Source organism: Juglans microcarpa x Juglans regia, chromosome 8D (genome assembly GCF_004785595.1).
Source record: "Juglans microcarpa x Juglans regia isolate MS1-56 chromosome 8D, Jm3101_v1.0, whole genome shotgun sequence".
NCBI classification, from domain to species: Eukaryota; Viridiplantae; Streptophyta; class Magnoliopsida; order Fagales; family Juglandaceae; genus Juglans; species Juglans microcarpa x Juglans regia.
In genome coordinates, this window is record NC_054608.1 from 16,710,748 (window position 1) to 16,728,331 (window position 17,584).

Here is a 17,584-nt window from a genome sequence, read left to right on the forward strand (position 1 = left end):
AGTTGGTGTCATTTTCTGAAATGGAAGTGAGGGTTTGGAGCCATTATTCCTTGGTCCAAAGAAGCCCACTTTTCTAACAGAATTACCAAAAACTGTATTGCTACCTTCTCTTGGAATAGAAACATAAGAGGACTGAATCTGTTGTTTCCCCAAGTATTAGTAATATACTCCTCTTAGATCTTAGCCAATCCAAAGGTAGTATTCAAAGTTTGAGGGTGTAGCATTCTCAAAGGCACGTATCTCATCTCTAAGGCCACTCAAGAAACAAGAAAGCTTATAATTTTCAGATAAACCTTTCAATTTGTTTGAAAGGACTTCAAATTGAGTCTTGTATGCCCCAACTGTAGAAGTCTGCCTCAACCTTGTAATTACCTCCATAGGGTCATCGTAAGAAGAGCTCCTAAATCTTAACTACACAGCTTGAACAAAAGAATTCCAAGTAGTGAAAGAACCAGTTTCTTCAGCATCTTGAAACCATACTATTGCGTTCCCATCCATATAGAATGAGGCCGTCAATATCTTCTGTCCATCCAGCATAGGATGTAAGGAAAAATAATGATTTGCCTTATAGAGCCATCTAGTTGGGTTTTTGCCATCAAATCTTAGGAAATCCAACTCAATACTTCGAAATTGCATTCCAGGAGTCACATTCGAGTTCTTTGAGTGAGCTTCATCACCATTCTTGCCACTCCCATTTCGAACATTTCTTCCCCCATTCACAACTTCCAACAAAAGATCCATCTTTGAATTCAGACCAGGGCACTGATGATCTGCAACTCTCTTCTTTTGTAGTTCTTCATGTTGCTTCAACCCAAGAACCATCTTCTCCAAGTCTTTAAAGCGTGTGCCTTCTGCCATTCTCGAAAAAAAAAAATTGCCCAGAATTGCGAACTACTCTGATGCCAATTGTAACAATACCCTAGAGAACAATCACAGAATATTGGAAATAAACCTCGGATCTTTGAGGGATCAGAACCTCCAAGAATTTCTTATTAAGCTTTTTTAATGAATGCGATACAAAGGTAAGACTTTAGTATTTATAGGCAATTACAACTATTAATGATTGTTGGACACTAAGGGCATTATAGTAATCCTCAATGAGTAAATGAGGAGATAATAGTACATTTAACCCTTAAGTAGACACGTGATTAACACATGATCAACTAACACTTAACTAAGTGCCTTGATAAGCTTCCTTCCATATTCCACAGAAGACGTGCCTCTTCTCCACTGAACTGAGCATAACATTTCTTCTATAACCCCTAAAGACCTCAAACAAAAATTGAAAATTCATCTAAAGTCCTAACATTCCACCACACAAAACCCCTAAATTTCAATTCAGGTGCAAAGAGGTTATAACAAGAGGTGGGTGTATTATGAGTACCTATTTCCATCAATGATTCAAACCCAAAACAATAGAAAAGGAAAATAACAAAAGTTTCCGTCTAAATCCTTCATTTTTTGGGTAGCCAAATAGACCCCAAGTGCACAAACGATCAATTTACAATCAATAACACAAAAAGGAAAGACACGGAGTCACTAGACTACCAAGAGCGAAAGAGGGAAATAGAGAGAGATAACGAGGGGGGAAGGGAAGGGGTCGTTGGAAGGAGAGAAGCTCACTTGCAAGGGTGGCTCGGCTAGTGGTTGTGGAAGGCAGCAAGGGCCATTAAGGGGAAGGGAAATTAGGAGAGGGAGAGGGAGGCGGCACGATTGGGGTGAGGGGGAGAGAAAGAAAAGAGGAAAGAGAGAGAGGAGGGAGCTAGGGTGATATCCTAGCCCTACATCTTAGGGTTCTTAACTTAAATGCAATGATGGAGATAAATCCAACAGAAATAAAAGACTAATAGAAAATAAAGAGTAGAAATAATTACAAAGGGAAATACATTAAGTTTTAGAACCAAACTCTTTATTCTTGATTCAAATAAATAATATTTTTTATCATAAAATAAAATGATGAGTTTTTATAAATATTTTTAAGAGAAATAAATTCATCTAAATAAATGGAGTTTTTTACATAAAATAAATAATTAATCATAGTAAATATCTCCAAGAGAAATAAAATCATTCAAATAAACTGATTTTGTAAAACTATAAAATTTCCAGGGCTCTAAGCATTAAAGTGGATGACTTAAAAATTTAAGCATGGTCCAATAACACTAAAAATATCACATTTAAATAATTTTGGATTTATAAAATATTTGGAGGATTTTAAAACACTTGGCTCAATTTAAAATCATCCGCTAGATTTAAAATAAATGTTCGAGATTTAAAACGATACCAAGATAAGGGAGAAGAAACATAAGTCCAATTTTAAAAATTTTAAAATTGTCTGCTAGATTTAAAATAAATGTCCGAGATTTAAAACGATGCTAGGATAAGGGAGAAGAAACATAAGTCCAATCTTAGTAAGTCTCAATAGTTGTATGTTATTTTGGAAGGACAATGAGAATCGGGAAACATGCATGGTATGCAGAGCATCAAAGTGGAAGCAAAAAGAGTCTATAGATAAAAGGTCTAAAAAAGGTAAAAGAAGTCTAGCGAAAATATTATGGTGGTTTCCCTTAAAACCAAGGTTGCAAAGGCTTTTTATATCATCGAAGACTTCTTCACAAATGAATGGCATGTTATAGGCCGCACAAATGATGGGGTACTAAGGCATCTTGCAGATGGTTTGGCTTCGAAGATGTTTGATTCACAACATGATGAGTTTGCCTCTGACCCCCGCAATGAAAATGGATGACTATGGAAGAAGTGAATTGGGCCATAAAGTCATAATGCATTCTAAAAGTCTCATGCAAGTTGCTAAAGAATTTAAGCGAATTGTCATCAATGGCATAAAATATCGCATTAGGAATCACGAAAATGGGAAGAAAACTCATAATTGTGGTGTTAGTGTGTGTACTGAAGTGGCCCTGCTTGGTATGGCCAATTAACACGCATAATTGAGGTTATGTATTATGATGGGTCTCGATATGTATTATTCAAATGTGATTGGGCAGATGTTACTAGGGGTAAAGGTTTCAAGAAGGACGAGTTTGGCTTTAGTCTTGTAAATGTTTCTCATCTAGTACACACTGGTAATCAGATAACTGATGATCCGTTTGTTTTATCTTCCCAAGTATCTCAAGTATATTATATGGTAGATGAAAGATGCCCAAGTTGCGTTGTCGTCGTTAAGACAAAACCAAGAGAAGTGTATGACAATAGTTAAGAGGAAGTGACTGACGACAATGAGGATGAATATTTAGTCAATGAATATTGTAACACTTCCAACAATGAAACTATTGAACCTATTATTGACGATGTTGTGTGGACACGAAATTACATAGATGGAATGATGATTGAAGCTCCTCAATAGTGTTGAGTAAGAAATATATATTTAGACTTTTTAATATGATATCTCTTATAACTTTACTTCTATCTCATATCGTGCTCCAAGTATTATTATTTCTATCGATTTGCATATATGTAAACTTGTTTTTGTATAGGTACAATGAGTCAAAAAAAGAAGGCAAAGACTATCAGACCACACTTGCAAAGACACTCTACTTCAGTACCAGTTGTCCATAGTGAGACGCAATCATACCCATCCCTTGATAGGGCGGCCCATTCATTACCCTCTATCAATGGGCCACCCCCTTCTGTTGATAGGATGGTGGAGTCATCACCTTTTGTAGATTGTCCTTCCCATCCATCATTATCTTCACAAAAGGGGACTCAACCTTCTACATCAATACAAATGGGAGGTCACCTATCCACACATACAGAGATCAGCAAAGAGACACCACCATGCACATATGTACCAATAGCACCACATTCGGAAGCAAAAAATGTTGACTTGTGTTCCGACATTGGAGATCGTTTTGTTGTCATTGTTGATAAGTTTTTATTTTTCTTACTTCTTATTTATTTCACTATGAATGTACATTTACAAAATAGTAACAATGTCACTAAATCCATTTTTGCAGGTAGTAATGGAGGTAGAGTAAAGAGACCATTGCACTCGATTTATGACATTTGGCATCTTCCAAAAGGGGAGTGAATTGATATGAAGCTCAATAATCTTGGTCAGCCCATCCAAAAGCAAGACTCAAAGGTGGTAAGGTTTGGTGGCCTGATAGCGAGAACTAATAAGTTGGTTCCAATTAGGGGTATAACCGGTCCGGTCCAGTCCGGGTTTGGACAAAATTTAGGACCGAACCGGTATGTACCGGTTTTACATTTTTCAAAACCGATTACGCACCGGTTACCCTCCTAAACCGGTACTTCCGTTTCTACCAGTTTCCGGTCCGATCTAGTCCGATTTTCCGGTTTTCTTAATTCATCTATCATGCATTCTCTAAATTTTCTGAATTCATCTATCAATTTGTAGTACAATATTTAAATGTTTCAACTTTAATGACAGAAATTCCATCGCATCAAAACAATTAGGACTTTCTTATATCGTTAGGATATCACAATCTTATATTTGAAAATGATTATGGGTCCAAGAATTGCTCACATGCAAGATAATGTAGAAAATATTATCCAAGGAGTTAATGTCAATAGTCACTATGATTTTATTAGATTTAATAAGAAAATGAGGTTTTATTAATTCAAATGATAAAGGTTCAAATACTACATACATGATTGAGCACAAAGATTCACACTTGCATGCTCATTAATGTATTAAAATCTTTTCTACATAGTTACAAAGTTAATTTTTTTATCGTACATATTTTTTTCATATGAAAGTATGCAGATTGCAGACTTATTTTTCTTGTTCTATTTTTTATTCCAGTTATATAATATTAGACTATATAATAGTATTAATATTAGACTATTAGTATTAGTTATATATTAGAATTAGTTATAGTGATTTAATATAACTATATTAGTATAAATATAACTATAGTCTATATTAATATACTACTAATGTCCTATGTACTTATCAAAATTTAGTAATAATATTTGAGTGATTTTCTTTCTTTTTATATATTATATATAAAACTTATATATATAAAATATTTTGTATAATATTATTTTTATATAAAATTTATATATATAATATTATTTTTATTTATTTTTTTCTTCAACCGGGCCGGTCCGGTTCGGTCCGGTCCCAGAAACCATGAAACTGGAACTGGTCCGGTTCTGGCCGGTTTGTGAAAGTAAAGAACCAGTTCCGGACCGGAAAACTGAAAAAACCGGCTCAACCGGTCCGGTTCGGACCGATTTTCCGATTTTTCGGTCCAAACTTACACCCCTAGTTCCAATAATTTACAAGGTTTGGAGGTCGGTGCCTAAAACCATAAAGGAGGAAGCGTGGGGTCTTATAATGGTATAGAACTTGTATTAAACCATTATTATTAATTAAATAGGTATATTTTAAAAATTTTGTTAGAAAGCAAGACATATACTTATGTAAATTTATTTTGACTGTAGGGCAAGTTTAAAGTTCCTGATGACAAATTGGATGCATTCAAAAAATGGATACTGTAGGAACTAGGGAAGAAATGGAAAGACTACAAGCACAAATTGAAGAAAAAGTTACTTCGTGAAAAATGCACCTCTGCAGCACAAGTTGTGACAAGGGCAAGTCCCGATATGGTGGACTTGGCCAATCTTTGATTCGATCCAGAATATATGGTACCAACGCGAGCATTTCTCTTATAGATTTAGAAAGTCAACCAACTAGTTATTTTAATCATAATTCTCATAATCTTTGTGATGATGTAGTCAAAATGTAATAAAAATAAGGGTGTTGTAAGAAGCGGATGGTTGTTCACAGCGAATGATCAAAAAGTGTAATACTCGAGTCCTACTATGTAAGTCCTTATGTCATTTTATTAATTCTTTAAGTTAAATATTTTGAGTTAAAGATTTTTATTATTTTATTATTTTATTTTAAGATGAGAATGCATTATTATAAAATGTGATTTATGTGAAGCCCCATCGTGTAAGTCCCATTTCATACGAAGTGCCCTTCAGTTTTCCTTCATCTCGTGAGCTCAAACCTCCAAGCCATAGCCGACGCACACCTTTATCTCTTCTTCTCTTCTCTTCTCTTCTCTTCTCTTCTTCAAGAAACCAAGTTCCCCTCATCTCCTTCAAGGTTTGTGACTCCATGGCAAGGGAAGAAGAAAAGTGTTTTCCCTCATCCTCTCCAAGCAGTACGAGTATACTCCCTCCATACCCATTTTCGGTTTTGACTCAAAACTTGATTTCATCTTCCAAATGGTGAAATCTTGAAGGTAATAGACTTTTGGTTCATTCCCTAGTATGATTTACATGTGGGTTTTGAGTTTCACCATTTTCTTACCTATGACGTTTTTGTTTTGGGAGTAATACAGTGCCATCATTTTGTTCTTCATCTACACGGTTTTACCACTATTTGGTCATTTATCTTGCCTCTTGAAAAAAGCGAAGAGCTTAAGGTAAAAATTCTAACTTGACCCATTTGTTTTTAATGTGATTTTGGAAGCCAACTAAGTTGTTTTAGCTGGTGTTTTGGTGTAGTTAATTTCCTATGTTGCAAATAAATATGTATGCTCTGTTTTTTGCCCAAACCGAATGTGTTGAAGTTGTTTTGCTATGTATTTTCCTACATTTCGAAAATGGTGTGTTACTATTAAACTTGGTTTAATCATAAGTGATTATTAGTGTGCTTTTAGTGTATATATGTTGGTACCATGTGTATTGTGTTGAGGTTCGGTTTATAGGTTTTGCTTGGTTCCTTGTAAATTTTATATCTTGCTTTTAAAAGGTATTTAAGTGGACATAAGCTTGAGTGTTTAAAGGTTTTAAAGTTGCTTAATGGATAACTTTGCTATACTTTATGCTACTCTAATTTTAATGGGATATATTATCTAAACTATTTAAAATATTACTTGTGTGATTAAATTATAGCATAGTTGGTTTAGGTATAGGAGATTAATTGTGCATGATATATTATGATATGTAAAGCTATCCAAGCACCCCTAAGCCCATGTCATGCCACGTCTTGATGTAAAAATAGACCATGTATATTGTCCCTTGTTTGATTAAATTCTACCTAACCCAAGAGTCCAAAATATTGATAAGCTAACATTTTATGATGAGGGGCCACAAGTTGATTTAAAAGGCATGTTTCCTAAGTTTGTTTAGCCCACTTGAGATGCCTAAATCTATTTTAAAGCTCATTGTTGAGAATTTTCAGATTTTATTTCCTAATATCCATAACCCAAAGTGAGCTTAAACCAAAGAGACCTTGCTTGAAGCCTATGAATTCTTAACTACTTTTCATGTAAGCTTTTTAAATAGCCTTCCATGAATAGCTAGCATATCTTAATATTTAATTTATTTCCCTACTAACTTGAGGTGAGGAGTAGTCATCAGGTTAATACTAAACATAGAAGGGACGTCAGATTGTAATATCGTGGCTTTCTCTTTTAAAGGGAGGGCTAAAGGATATTGTATGAGTATTAACACGCTTATGTTATTTATTGGAATAAGACCTATATTGATGTTGAAAGTATCGAGAAGCATAGAAGTAAGTAGCTATGACCATACTTCTTATACCAAGTTCTCTTTATGAAAGAATGTCTATCTCTCTCTCTTCAAATGTTCTTCTAAAGAAAGAGTAAATGTATATATTATGTACAAACCCTTTCTTGATAGCCCCTGTTAAAACACCTTATCGATTATAATTGTGCGTATGTGTATAAGGTAATGCATGCACGTATGTTCTAAATCACGAGATTTTCATACATGCTCCCTCAAGAAACTTATTGATTTTTCCTATATGTAGTATATCATATAAATGTATCTTATTCATAAAAATGCATGTGCATCAGACTAAGAAAGATGATAAAAATGTTTTGATTGTAAAGGAAAGGAAATGAATGTCTTATGCTTTATGCTTTAAATGATGCTTTAATGACGCAAAGAGAAAGTGTTTTAAAATGTCCATATGAACTTATCTTTTAAGGACGTGAAGAAAGTGCTTTAATGATGTGAAGAAAGTGTCTTAAAATGTCCTTATAAACTGATACTTTATGGATGCCATGAAAGATGATGTTTAAGCTATTGCTTTTAAATGACGTTTTTTCATGAATGAACTGTTAAATGAAAATGACTGAAAGAAATGACTGAAATGAATGAAAGAAAGAAAGTACTGAATGAATAAATGTTTTAATGTATGAAAATACGTAACGACCTGAATGAAAATGTACCAAAGGAATTGGTAGATTGCAATACTGGGTAAGTAGTACTGGTAGTGCATCTAGTGTTGCCCCCTGACTGAGGGATTCTCAACCCGCGGCCATGGGCGGAATCAAGTCCAAAGGAAGACTGCTAACCCTAATATATGGGGCGTAATAATGTGTACCGGTCAAAAAGAAAGTGAAACATGAAAGCATAATTATTTCTGAAAGATGTTTATGTATGAATGTATTGGTTATTCCTTAAAATGTTTATGCATGAAAGCATTGTCAAATTCTCAAAATGTTTGTGTATGCATGTTTTCAAAGAAAAAGAATAGATGCCTAGTATGTTCACTACATGGTGTTCTACTTACTAAGTGTTCGACTCACTTTGTGTTTATATTTTAAACGTCCAGGTAATGACAAAGAGGCTGGGGAGCAAGGCACTACTGCAGAGGGAGAGGCAAACGGTTAGTGGGTTCCCTGTTGGTTCAACCTTGCATGGATGATGAGTTATGTTTATGGATGTTGGTTTTATGTTGGGATGGGTCCCTTGTCGGGACGTTTTGTTGGGTTTGACTTTAAAACAATGTATCTTTTGGTATGGTGGGGGTGATGGCAACCCCTTATACATTGACTTAGTGCCTTTTGTACGTATGGTAGGGATAGAGTCTCTTCCTAACTAGAACAGTTATATTTTTATGAACGTATGATGGACTCTGAGAGTCTCTTATGGATGAATGTTTAAATAGAATATCTATCAGGTATTCCCTTTATTAAATTAAAAATTTAAAGTACACGTGTGTCATGTTCATGTTGATCACATATTACTAGGAAAAAAAAAAGGGACGTGGGTACGTAGCAATTCCACCCTTGCCAGGACAGGGTTGTTACAATAAGTTATGCAAGATATGCCCATGATGTGGTATTTATTTAATTAATATTTATTTACTATTGAATATTTGTTAGTTATTTGTTTTCGATATATGTGTAAATCTAGAATATTGGACGTAGCATAAATCAACTGGGACATTGCCAAGTCGAGCCTAGTTGTTTGTCACAACCCATAAGAGAAAGGATGGCGCTCACTACAATGACGAGACGAGGAAGAAAGTGGCATGTTTATTTTCAAATTTATTACTTTTTAATTTTAATGGATTTATAAGATGAAGAATGTGTATTTTTTATTATCTATTACAAGCTCAGATAGAGGAACGTTTAACACAGGACTCAAGTCTCATAGAAATGGCGTCTGGAGGAACAATGGCTTGGGCATCAGATGATGTTTATTCTAAAGTTATAGGCCCAGAACGGCTGGACGTGTGCGCATTTGGGGTTTGGGCCAACCCCTACAAGGCAAACTTGTCAACATTCACTACCAACTTCTAAGCTAGAAAATGGTATATCCAATGAAGAGTTTGATCAATGATGAACAAATTAATTGAATTGTGAAACTTAGTAAACACATTCATGGATGCACAGGTGAGCACCCTACATATGTTTAGTTGATATCGATCAACCTTATTTTAGAATTTTTGAACCCTCATTTGAATTTTTATTCAGGCTTCAGGACAAAATCAAATAGAGAATGAAGAGGAAGAGAAATATGAAGAAGAGGAGAATGATGAAGAGGAAGAGAACGACGAGGACGAGGATTGAAGCAAAGAATCTCAAATTATATTAATATTTTAGTTTAAATGTATTTGCAACTTTTCTTAATTGAGATAATATTTATGATTATGCCATATATTGACGTTCGCTCCGTTTTGCTAAGTTGGAATTGGAACAGATTATAAAAGTTTTGAAGTCAGGTGTTAGGAGAAGTGGTGGATTATGCATTAGTTTTACTGCTCTATTTGAAAGTTGTGAATCTAAGATGTCCTTTACTAGTTGGGTTCATGACCCATTCTTTGAATGAACAATCGAATTCGGTATAGCATTTCATCTACTCATGATACAAAGGTGAAAACTAAATAGCTACTCAAAGAATGATGTATGAAGACAACCATGATTTGATCGGTATTAGTTTGTATAATATTCAGATAGTTTTAACGCTTCGGTAACTTTGTACAATATATTTGTAGTGCTTTTTATTTATGTATGTTCAATTGGTTTAGCAACTAGGAAACTCTCTCATATTGGTAAAATTAGTGATTTATAAAGAAAAATTATTATTCAAGTCCCTTGAATTTATATATTTTTCTCAAACCAATCATTAGAATTCAAAATGTTCCCAACATATTTTAACATATTTTGTCATAAAGTTCACAAGCACACATTCTTTTTTAAAAAAGAATAAATATGAGATCTATATTAAAAGATTAAATATTTAATAATAAACTCTATTTTTTTCAAAATGAATATACGACACTTGCACAATTTTTAAAAGGAATGCACAATACTTACATTACTATATTTAACATTACCTATTAAATATTGAAGGAAAGAAATTGAACGGTGTTGCATTGAGATCTCGACGCACGAACTCTCTTCTATAGTTCTATTGAACCTCCCTCCCTCCAGAACTAGAATGCGTTATACCATTACTGGTAGGACACCCAGAAATTCAACTAAGATTTTGGGGGTATTTTGGTAACATGGAAAATATATATATATATAGCGCACTTTGCCCTCTCTTTCAAAGTGCGTAAAAAGACTGAGCAGAGCAAAGGCGTTTCTATTATCCACATATAAATTCGGGTATTGGTATTAGAGATGGTTAAGTTCTTGGTTTTGTTTATTGAGTAGGAGAGGTGGTGGCAGTGACACATTATGATTGTTTTTTCCATTTTTTTGGGGCAAGAACTTAAGTATTTTTTTTCTTCGTATCATTTAAATATATTTTTTTATTCTTTTTAATTACCGGCATAAAATTGATCAATTGTCGATGCTTTTGTAAATGCCGCTAAAGTTATATATTATTATCGGCGTAACAATATAATGCCAGAAAACTACTAATTTACCAGCATGAAATTGATCAATTGTAGGTTTTTTTTTTAAACAATATAGACGCCGAAAAACTCAATAATTTACCGACGTAAAATTGATCAATTGTCAGCATGTTGTTAAATGCCGAAAAAGCTATATATTATTTCCGATGTAACAATATAAATGCCGGATTTTTTTAAATGCCGCCAAAGCTATATATTATTACCGGCATAACTATATATTAAGCGTTGGCAATAATATATTTTTACAGGCTCATAAACAACCGCCGATAATACAAACGCCGACAATTCTTAAGTGTTTTGTAGTGAGATTAGTTTGAAAAAGTTGTGATTATTAGTTTAAAAGTATTTGTATTTGAATGTTGTTTGGAAAGGAAATTATGAGATGTGATGAAATGATATGAGATAAGATGAGATTTGTTTCCAAACATCCCTTAAAATATAAAAATATGTACATGACCAACTAATATATATGTATATTTTGACTGTGTTATATATAATTTAATTTTTTCTATCAATTATTTAAAATATGTCACGTAAACCAATATTATTAAAAATAAGATAAAAAGTATATTTCCAGAAAAAAAAAAATATTAGTCTATTAATATATCTGTCTCATTTCTAAAGGCGAACGAGAACCGTATGTTTACGTATAGAAAAAGATGAATTTTGTACCCAAAAATTGTTAGTGACGCAAATTTGTTTGTTCTTTTTTATGAGCGGCTAGTGAACAGCTTCAAATTCTGGAAGTGTTTCCAGCCCTACGTTCCATCTCCCAGCATCCACATTTTATGTCCATCCAATGCTATTGACTCTAAATAACAAACTCCAGCTTTCCCGCCAATACAAACCTGACAGAAAAAACCAATCCAAACCAATGGATCTGTTTCATTTCCAAAAACAAGCAAGCCTGCCAACTTATAACATAGCCTATCTCCTATTTTCCTTGTTTTAACTTCGGAACGTCAGACCCAGAGCTCTCCGAGAAAACAATTTTTGTGTTGGCTTCTGGGTCTGATCAACTTTAGATTCTGGGTTCATGGGTAGCTATGCAGGAGCATCGGCTGCCATTTTTGTGACTTGGCTCCTCCTGCCTGCAGGATTTTTTGTAGTTGTTAGTGGTCAGTTCAATTATAAGGATGCCCTCACCAAATCTCTGATTTTCCTAGAGGCACAGAGATCAGGGAAACTCCCCCAAATAATAGGATACCTTGGAGAGGGGACTCAGCACTTGATGATGGGAAAACTGCAAATGTACCACTCAATCTCTTTCTTCAAAAAGAAAAAGAACAGAGAATTGGACATGTTTTTTTTTTTTTTTTTCTATTTCATGAGGATTTTACTAATTGGGTTAATATATGATGCAGGTGGACCTTACTGGGGGATATTATGATGCAGGAGACAATGTGAAGTACGGCCTTCCCATGGCTTTCACAGTAACAACTCTATCATGGGCTGCTATCTCTTACAGGTCGGAGCTACAAGCAGCAGGGGAGTTGGACAATGTTCACGCTGCCATTCGCTGGGGCACAGACTATTTTCTTAAAGCCAGTTCTAGACGTAAGAGATTGTATGTGCAGGTGAGGCCAATGTCATTTGCTAGCTTACACATCATAGCAACTTAAGGTTTTGTTTGATTAGCTTTATATCATGCATGCATACATGCATGTCATTGATCGAGCAAGCCCTTAACAACTAATGGAGAGGCAAAAGAGAATAATAAATAGAAGAGGTAGTAGTTATACTGTTTTCTTTTTGTGATCTATGATGGAAGGTGGGAGACCCGGTGATAGATCATCAATGTTGGGTACGACCAGAAAACATGCAAACATCGAGACCTGTCCTGAAGATTGATGAGAGCACGCCCGGAACTGAGATTGCAGCTGAAACTTCTGCAGCAATGGCTGCTTCTTCAATTGTGTTTAGAGGCATAGATCACAAATATTCTCGTCTTCTCCTCAACAAAGCCAAATTGGTATTTCAGATTCGTTTTACGTCTAACTTAGTTTATTATATATATATATATATATATATATATATATATATAGGAACATTTTTAAAAACTAGTTAGCTCCATTCATGTGGTAGTCATGAACTAATATTTTTATGTGTTCCGTTGCAAAGAATTTCATTGAAAAGTATTCCAATATCTTTGAGATTAACAACCAACTTGAATATATATATATATAACTTCGAGTTTTTGTCGCATGACTTGTACTATATATTTCTTTCTAATTACTCTTCTTTTGTTTCTTTTTTTAGCTTTTCCAATTTGCCAAATCCCACAAGGGAACGTTTGATGGAGAATGCCCCTTCTATTGCTCTTGCACCGGCTATAACGTACGTAATATCTCTCTCTCACATACACACACACATATATATGATTGCAGTGCATCAGTGTTTTTCTAGTTAAAATTACTTAATTCGAAATACGATCAAATTTCCATATAGTAAAAAATATAAGCACTGGGATCCAGCTGGAATTGGTTCTGTTGGTTGGGGACCCTAACCTAACTGACCTAAAACAATACAAAAACCATTCCCAAACTGATTCAGTATATATTAATTGTCCAGAATGATCAATAACCAGCTCTGTGAGATACCAACAGATTCTCCGGTTTGGTTTTTTTTTGTTTTTGGCCAACATCAAAAGACCCCGTTTGAATTCAGAAATGAATTGAGATGGTTTGTGAATAGTAATGAGACTTGTGAGCTAAAATTTGTGAATAATAGTGAAATGAGTAGAGAGATGAGTTGAAGTGGTTTTTGAATCCAAACCGGATAATAAGAAAGATCGGTTAAGTGCAAGGTTTCACATTATAAGAACTCGATCCATTGTGATATGCATGCATGCATGCTTACTACTACGCGCGATACATGATGACCCATGGATCAAGACTGTTTTGGATAGATATCTTGGCATGACCATGGTAGGACAGAGCCTTGAGTACTATATTTAAATTAAACCGTTTCAAATATAACGTATGCTTTATTAAAATGCAGGATGAGCTGTTGTGGGCAGCATCTTGGCTATACACCGCCACCAAGAGGTCCATGTACTTGAAGTACATACAAGAAGAAGCCATCAGTGCTTATGTAGCTGAGTTCAGCTGGGACCTTAAGTATGCTGGAGCCCAAATCCTTCTCTCAGATGTCTGTTAAACCCTTAAATCTCTTTCTCAAAATAAGTAGTTAGAAAGATTCTAGTACGTATATATGGTACCTAACATATTGGCACCAAATTTTTCAGTTGTATCTTCAAGGAGATAAGAGCTTTGAAAGCTTGAAGGTTCAAGGTGACAGTTTCATATGTTCCGTCCTTCCTGATAGCCCTTATCGCCAAATTTACCATACTCCAGGTACTCTCTCTCTCTCTCTCTCTCTCTCTCTCTCTCTCTCTCTCTCTCTCTCTCTCTCTCTCTCTCTCTCCCCCCGATGAGGACGCATGCCAATGATAACGACAATGATTTTTCAGGTGGTATGATTCACGTGAGAGATGGCGCTAACACTCAATACGTTACGGGAGCCGCCTTTTTGTTGAGCGTCTACAGTGATGTGCTTGCCAAATACAACCGAACAGTCTATTGTGGTGCTGACAAGCAATTCGACTCAGCCTACCTCATGGCTTTCGCTAAGCAACAGGTATATAGCACACCCTTCAAAGAGTTTAAACTATGGCGGCTTATTTTCTTCTCTTTTTCTTAATTAATAATCAACAAAGTACTGTAATTACTTTGATTACTAATCTGGATAAAAATGGCATGCAGATGGATTATTTACTGGGACAAAACCCTCAAAAAAGGTCATACATGGTAGGATTTGGGACCAATTCACCAAAACAAGCACACCACAGAGGCGCTTCAGTCCCCAAGCTGTCCGCAGACTCAATTCCGAGCTGTGCCTTGAGCTTCACCACATGGTTTAATAATGATTCACCAAACCCTAATGAGCTCACAGGGGCCATTGTGGGTGGACCTGACCGCTACGATAACTTTGTTGATAAGCGTTGGGATTCTCCCAAGACCGAGCCATGCACATACATTAATTCTCTCGCCGTTGGTGTCCTAGCAAAGCTTGCGTCGGGACATCATGTCTAACGTAACTAGTCCGATGAACTGATCTGTCGATCGTTTCACGCCATAGCCGGGGCCATGAAGACTTATCTAGCTACACAATATATTTCAAAAATTTTTGCAGGCTTCTGCTTGCACTTGATTATTAACTGGCTAATTAGTCTGGCATCCTACGTCTATTTCTGTACGGAATCTATCATAGCCTTAATTTACAACGACCTAATGCATGCAGGTTTATTATATATATATATATATATATATATATATATATATATATGTATGTATGTATGTATGTACTATTAAAATATATATTTACCATGCATGCATGTCATTAAATAGGGGCCTTGCTTGAACGTTCAAATTATGGGATAGGTTTTGGTTGCCAATACAAAACTATATATATTGAACAATATTTCTTATATATTACTTCTGAAAAAGCAATTATATATATATATATATATATTAGAAACTCCGATCCAATAATTAACCTTCTCGCACCTAACTTTATAAGCTACTTGGAAAAATTACCTAGTAAATTTAGTATTATTTGTGAACATTAACGTCGTAACTAGTGCCTAAATATGAAGTATAGTTCAAGACAAAAGAAAATAAAGAAATCATAATTTCAAGACAATGAAAATCGATGGCCGTTCTATATCTTACATCGAAAAATTAAAAAGACAAAATACATGCATACATATATGATACCCGATGATAGGCCGAAGTAAGTCGATAGAGAGAGATCTAACGAGTGTGGTAGTTCACAGCCGGTGCCAATCACATAGATAAAGATGAAAGAGAACTGTGTGCTATCACTACAACACAATTGCTTTTTAATGACAGTTGGAAAATTGTGACAGTCCTCAAACCGTCACTAAAGACAAATGAGATTTTTTTTACGTTCTAACGTATGAGAAATTTACGTTCGAACGTCACATAGACGTTTGAATATTGTGGCTACTTACGTGCGAACGTGAAATATTTTGGCGCCAATATTCGAACATTAGTAATTAACATTCGAACGTGAAATGTTGTAAATTTAAATTAAATATGACTCTAATTTAAAAATTATGTGGTTTTTATAGTGCATAATTTGTGAACAAGTCTAAAAAACTGACTTGTATATATTTATATATACACAATTTGTAAAATATAAATATATATTTTTATATATAAATATATATTTATATATACATATATAAATATATATTTATGTTTATATATATTTAAAGTGCAGTGATTTAGTATTAAAGTTGAAAAATATAACATTAAAGAAGATTGAGAATTGAAATTAAAAAACCATAGAAATATTAAATCATATTTTTCCTTACATATATTAAAAACAAAATACAAAATATGATAGAATTTCGTAAACAACACTCAAATGATAGCGTTTTTCACGAAATTCGTACTCTGTATCTCCTCAGTCAAGGTATCAATCTTGTCGTTGAGGATACCTACACGATGGGCTATCTCGGCGACAGACGCCTCTAGAGCCCCGAGCGATCGATCGATCTTACGATCGATATGCGCAGTCAGCTTTGAGATCACCGCATCAACCCAAGCAGGCCATGCATCTCCCGCAGATGTACTTGTCGACTGCTGACTACTTCTCCCCACACCTGGCTCAAGCTGTGTTGGAGGAACTAGATCCCCTATAGGGGTGGCTGACGTCCCCTCGCCTGTCCAATGCTACGTCGATGCGTCGTCATGTCGAGGGGGTTCATCTGATCTTTGACCCACTCCTCCGGCTGGGTTGGCTCTCTCCGAGCAAGTAATAGTCGGCTGATCAGGACACCGTATGGGAGAATGTCCATAGAGACGATGCTAGCCTTGTAACAGATCCTCTCGAAGATATCCGGAGCCAAATCTATGGGATCTCCACGTGCCACTCGTATCAAAAACTATGCCCGAACCTGACTAAATGTGGTTTTATGTGCCACAGGATCCACGTTTGTTGCAACAATAAGGTACAACATGCGAAAGAAAGGTAGCAGATGGTTTTGGTTGATGGCGTTCTTCCTCTCAATCTACATGCGGTTCCTCCCGGTGAGGATATAGAAATCCTCGTCTCTGTCATCATCCCGAGCCTCAAGGCCAATATCCTCAGCCTCTGACTGGTCTGCATCTATGGCTGATGCTAACTCAAATAGGCTAGTAGATGATGCAGAAGTGCCTACATCATGGGGTGTAGTGTGTGCAGATGTAGATGTGCGAACCATGCATAGAGGGTCAGTCGTAGTCGATGTCTCAACTCCTCGACGAATCTTGAGGTGCTCGGCGATGACATCTGGTGAAATCTCAATGAAAACATCGCGTACAATCACGGTGTGAGAGGATGCGTCTTGAAGCTTGTCACACATCCCTATATAGAACTCTTGAACCATTGAGGGGTATA

The 17,584-nt window shown here is 35.4% G+C and overlaps 1 protein-coding gene across 1 annotated transcript; it reads left to right on the forward strand.

Moving 5' to 3' along the window:
* Window positions 1-11,978: 11,978 nt before the first annotated feature.
* Window positions 11,979-15,389, forward strand: LOC121242553 (endoglucanase 16-like). Its single transcript, XM_041140431.1, is given in 9 exon segments — window positions 11,979-12,300; window positions 12,303-12,367; window positions 12,481-12,693; window positions 12,888-13,088; window positions 13,376-13,453; window positions 14,117-14,266; window positions 14,364-14,472; window positions 14,589-14,755; window positions 14,881-15,389. Coding segments are annotated over 9 exon segments (1,461 nt in total). The 5' UTR covers window positions 11,979-12,152; the 3' UTR covers window positions 15,211-15,389.
* Window positions 15,390-17,584: the final 2,195 nt, after the last annotated feature.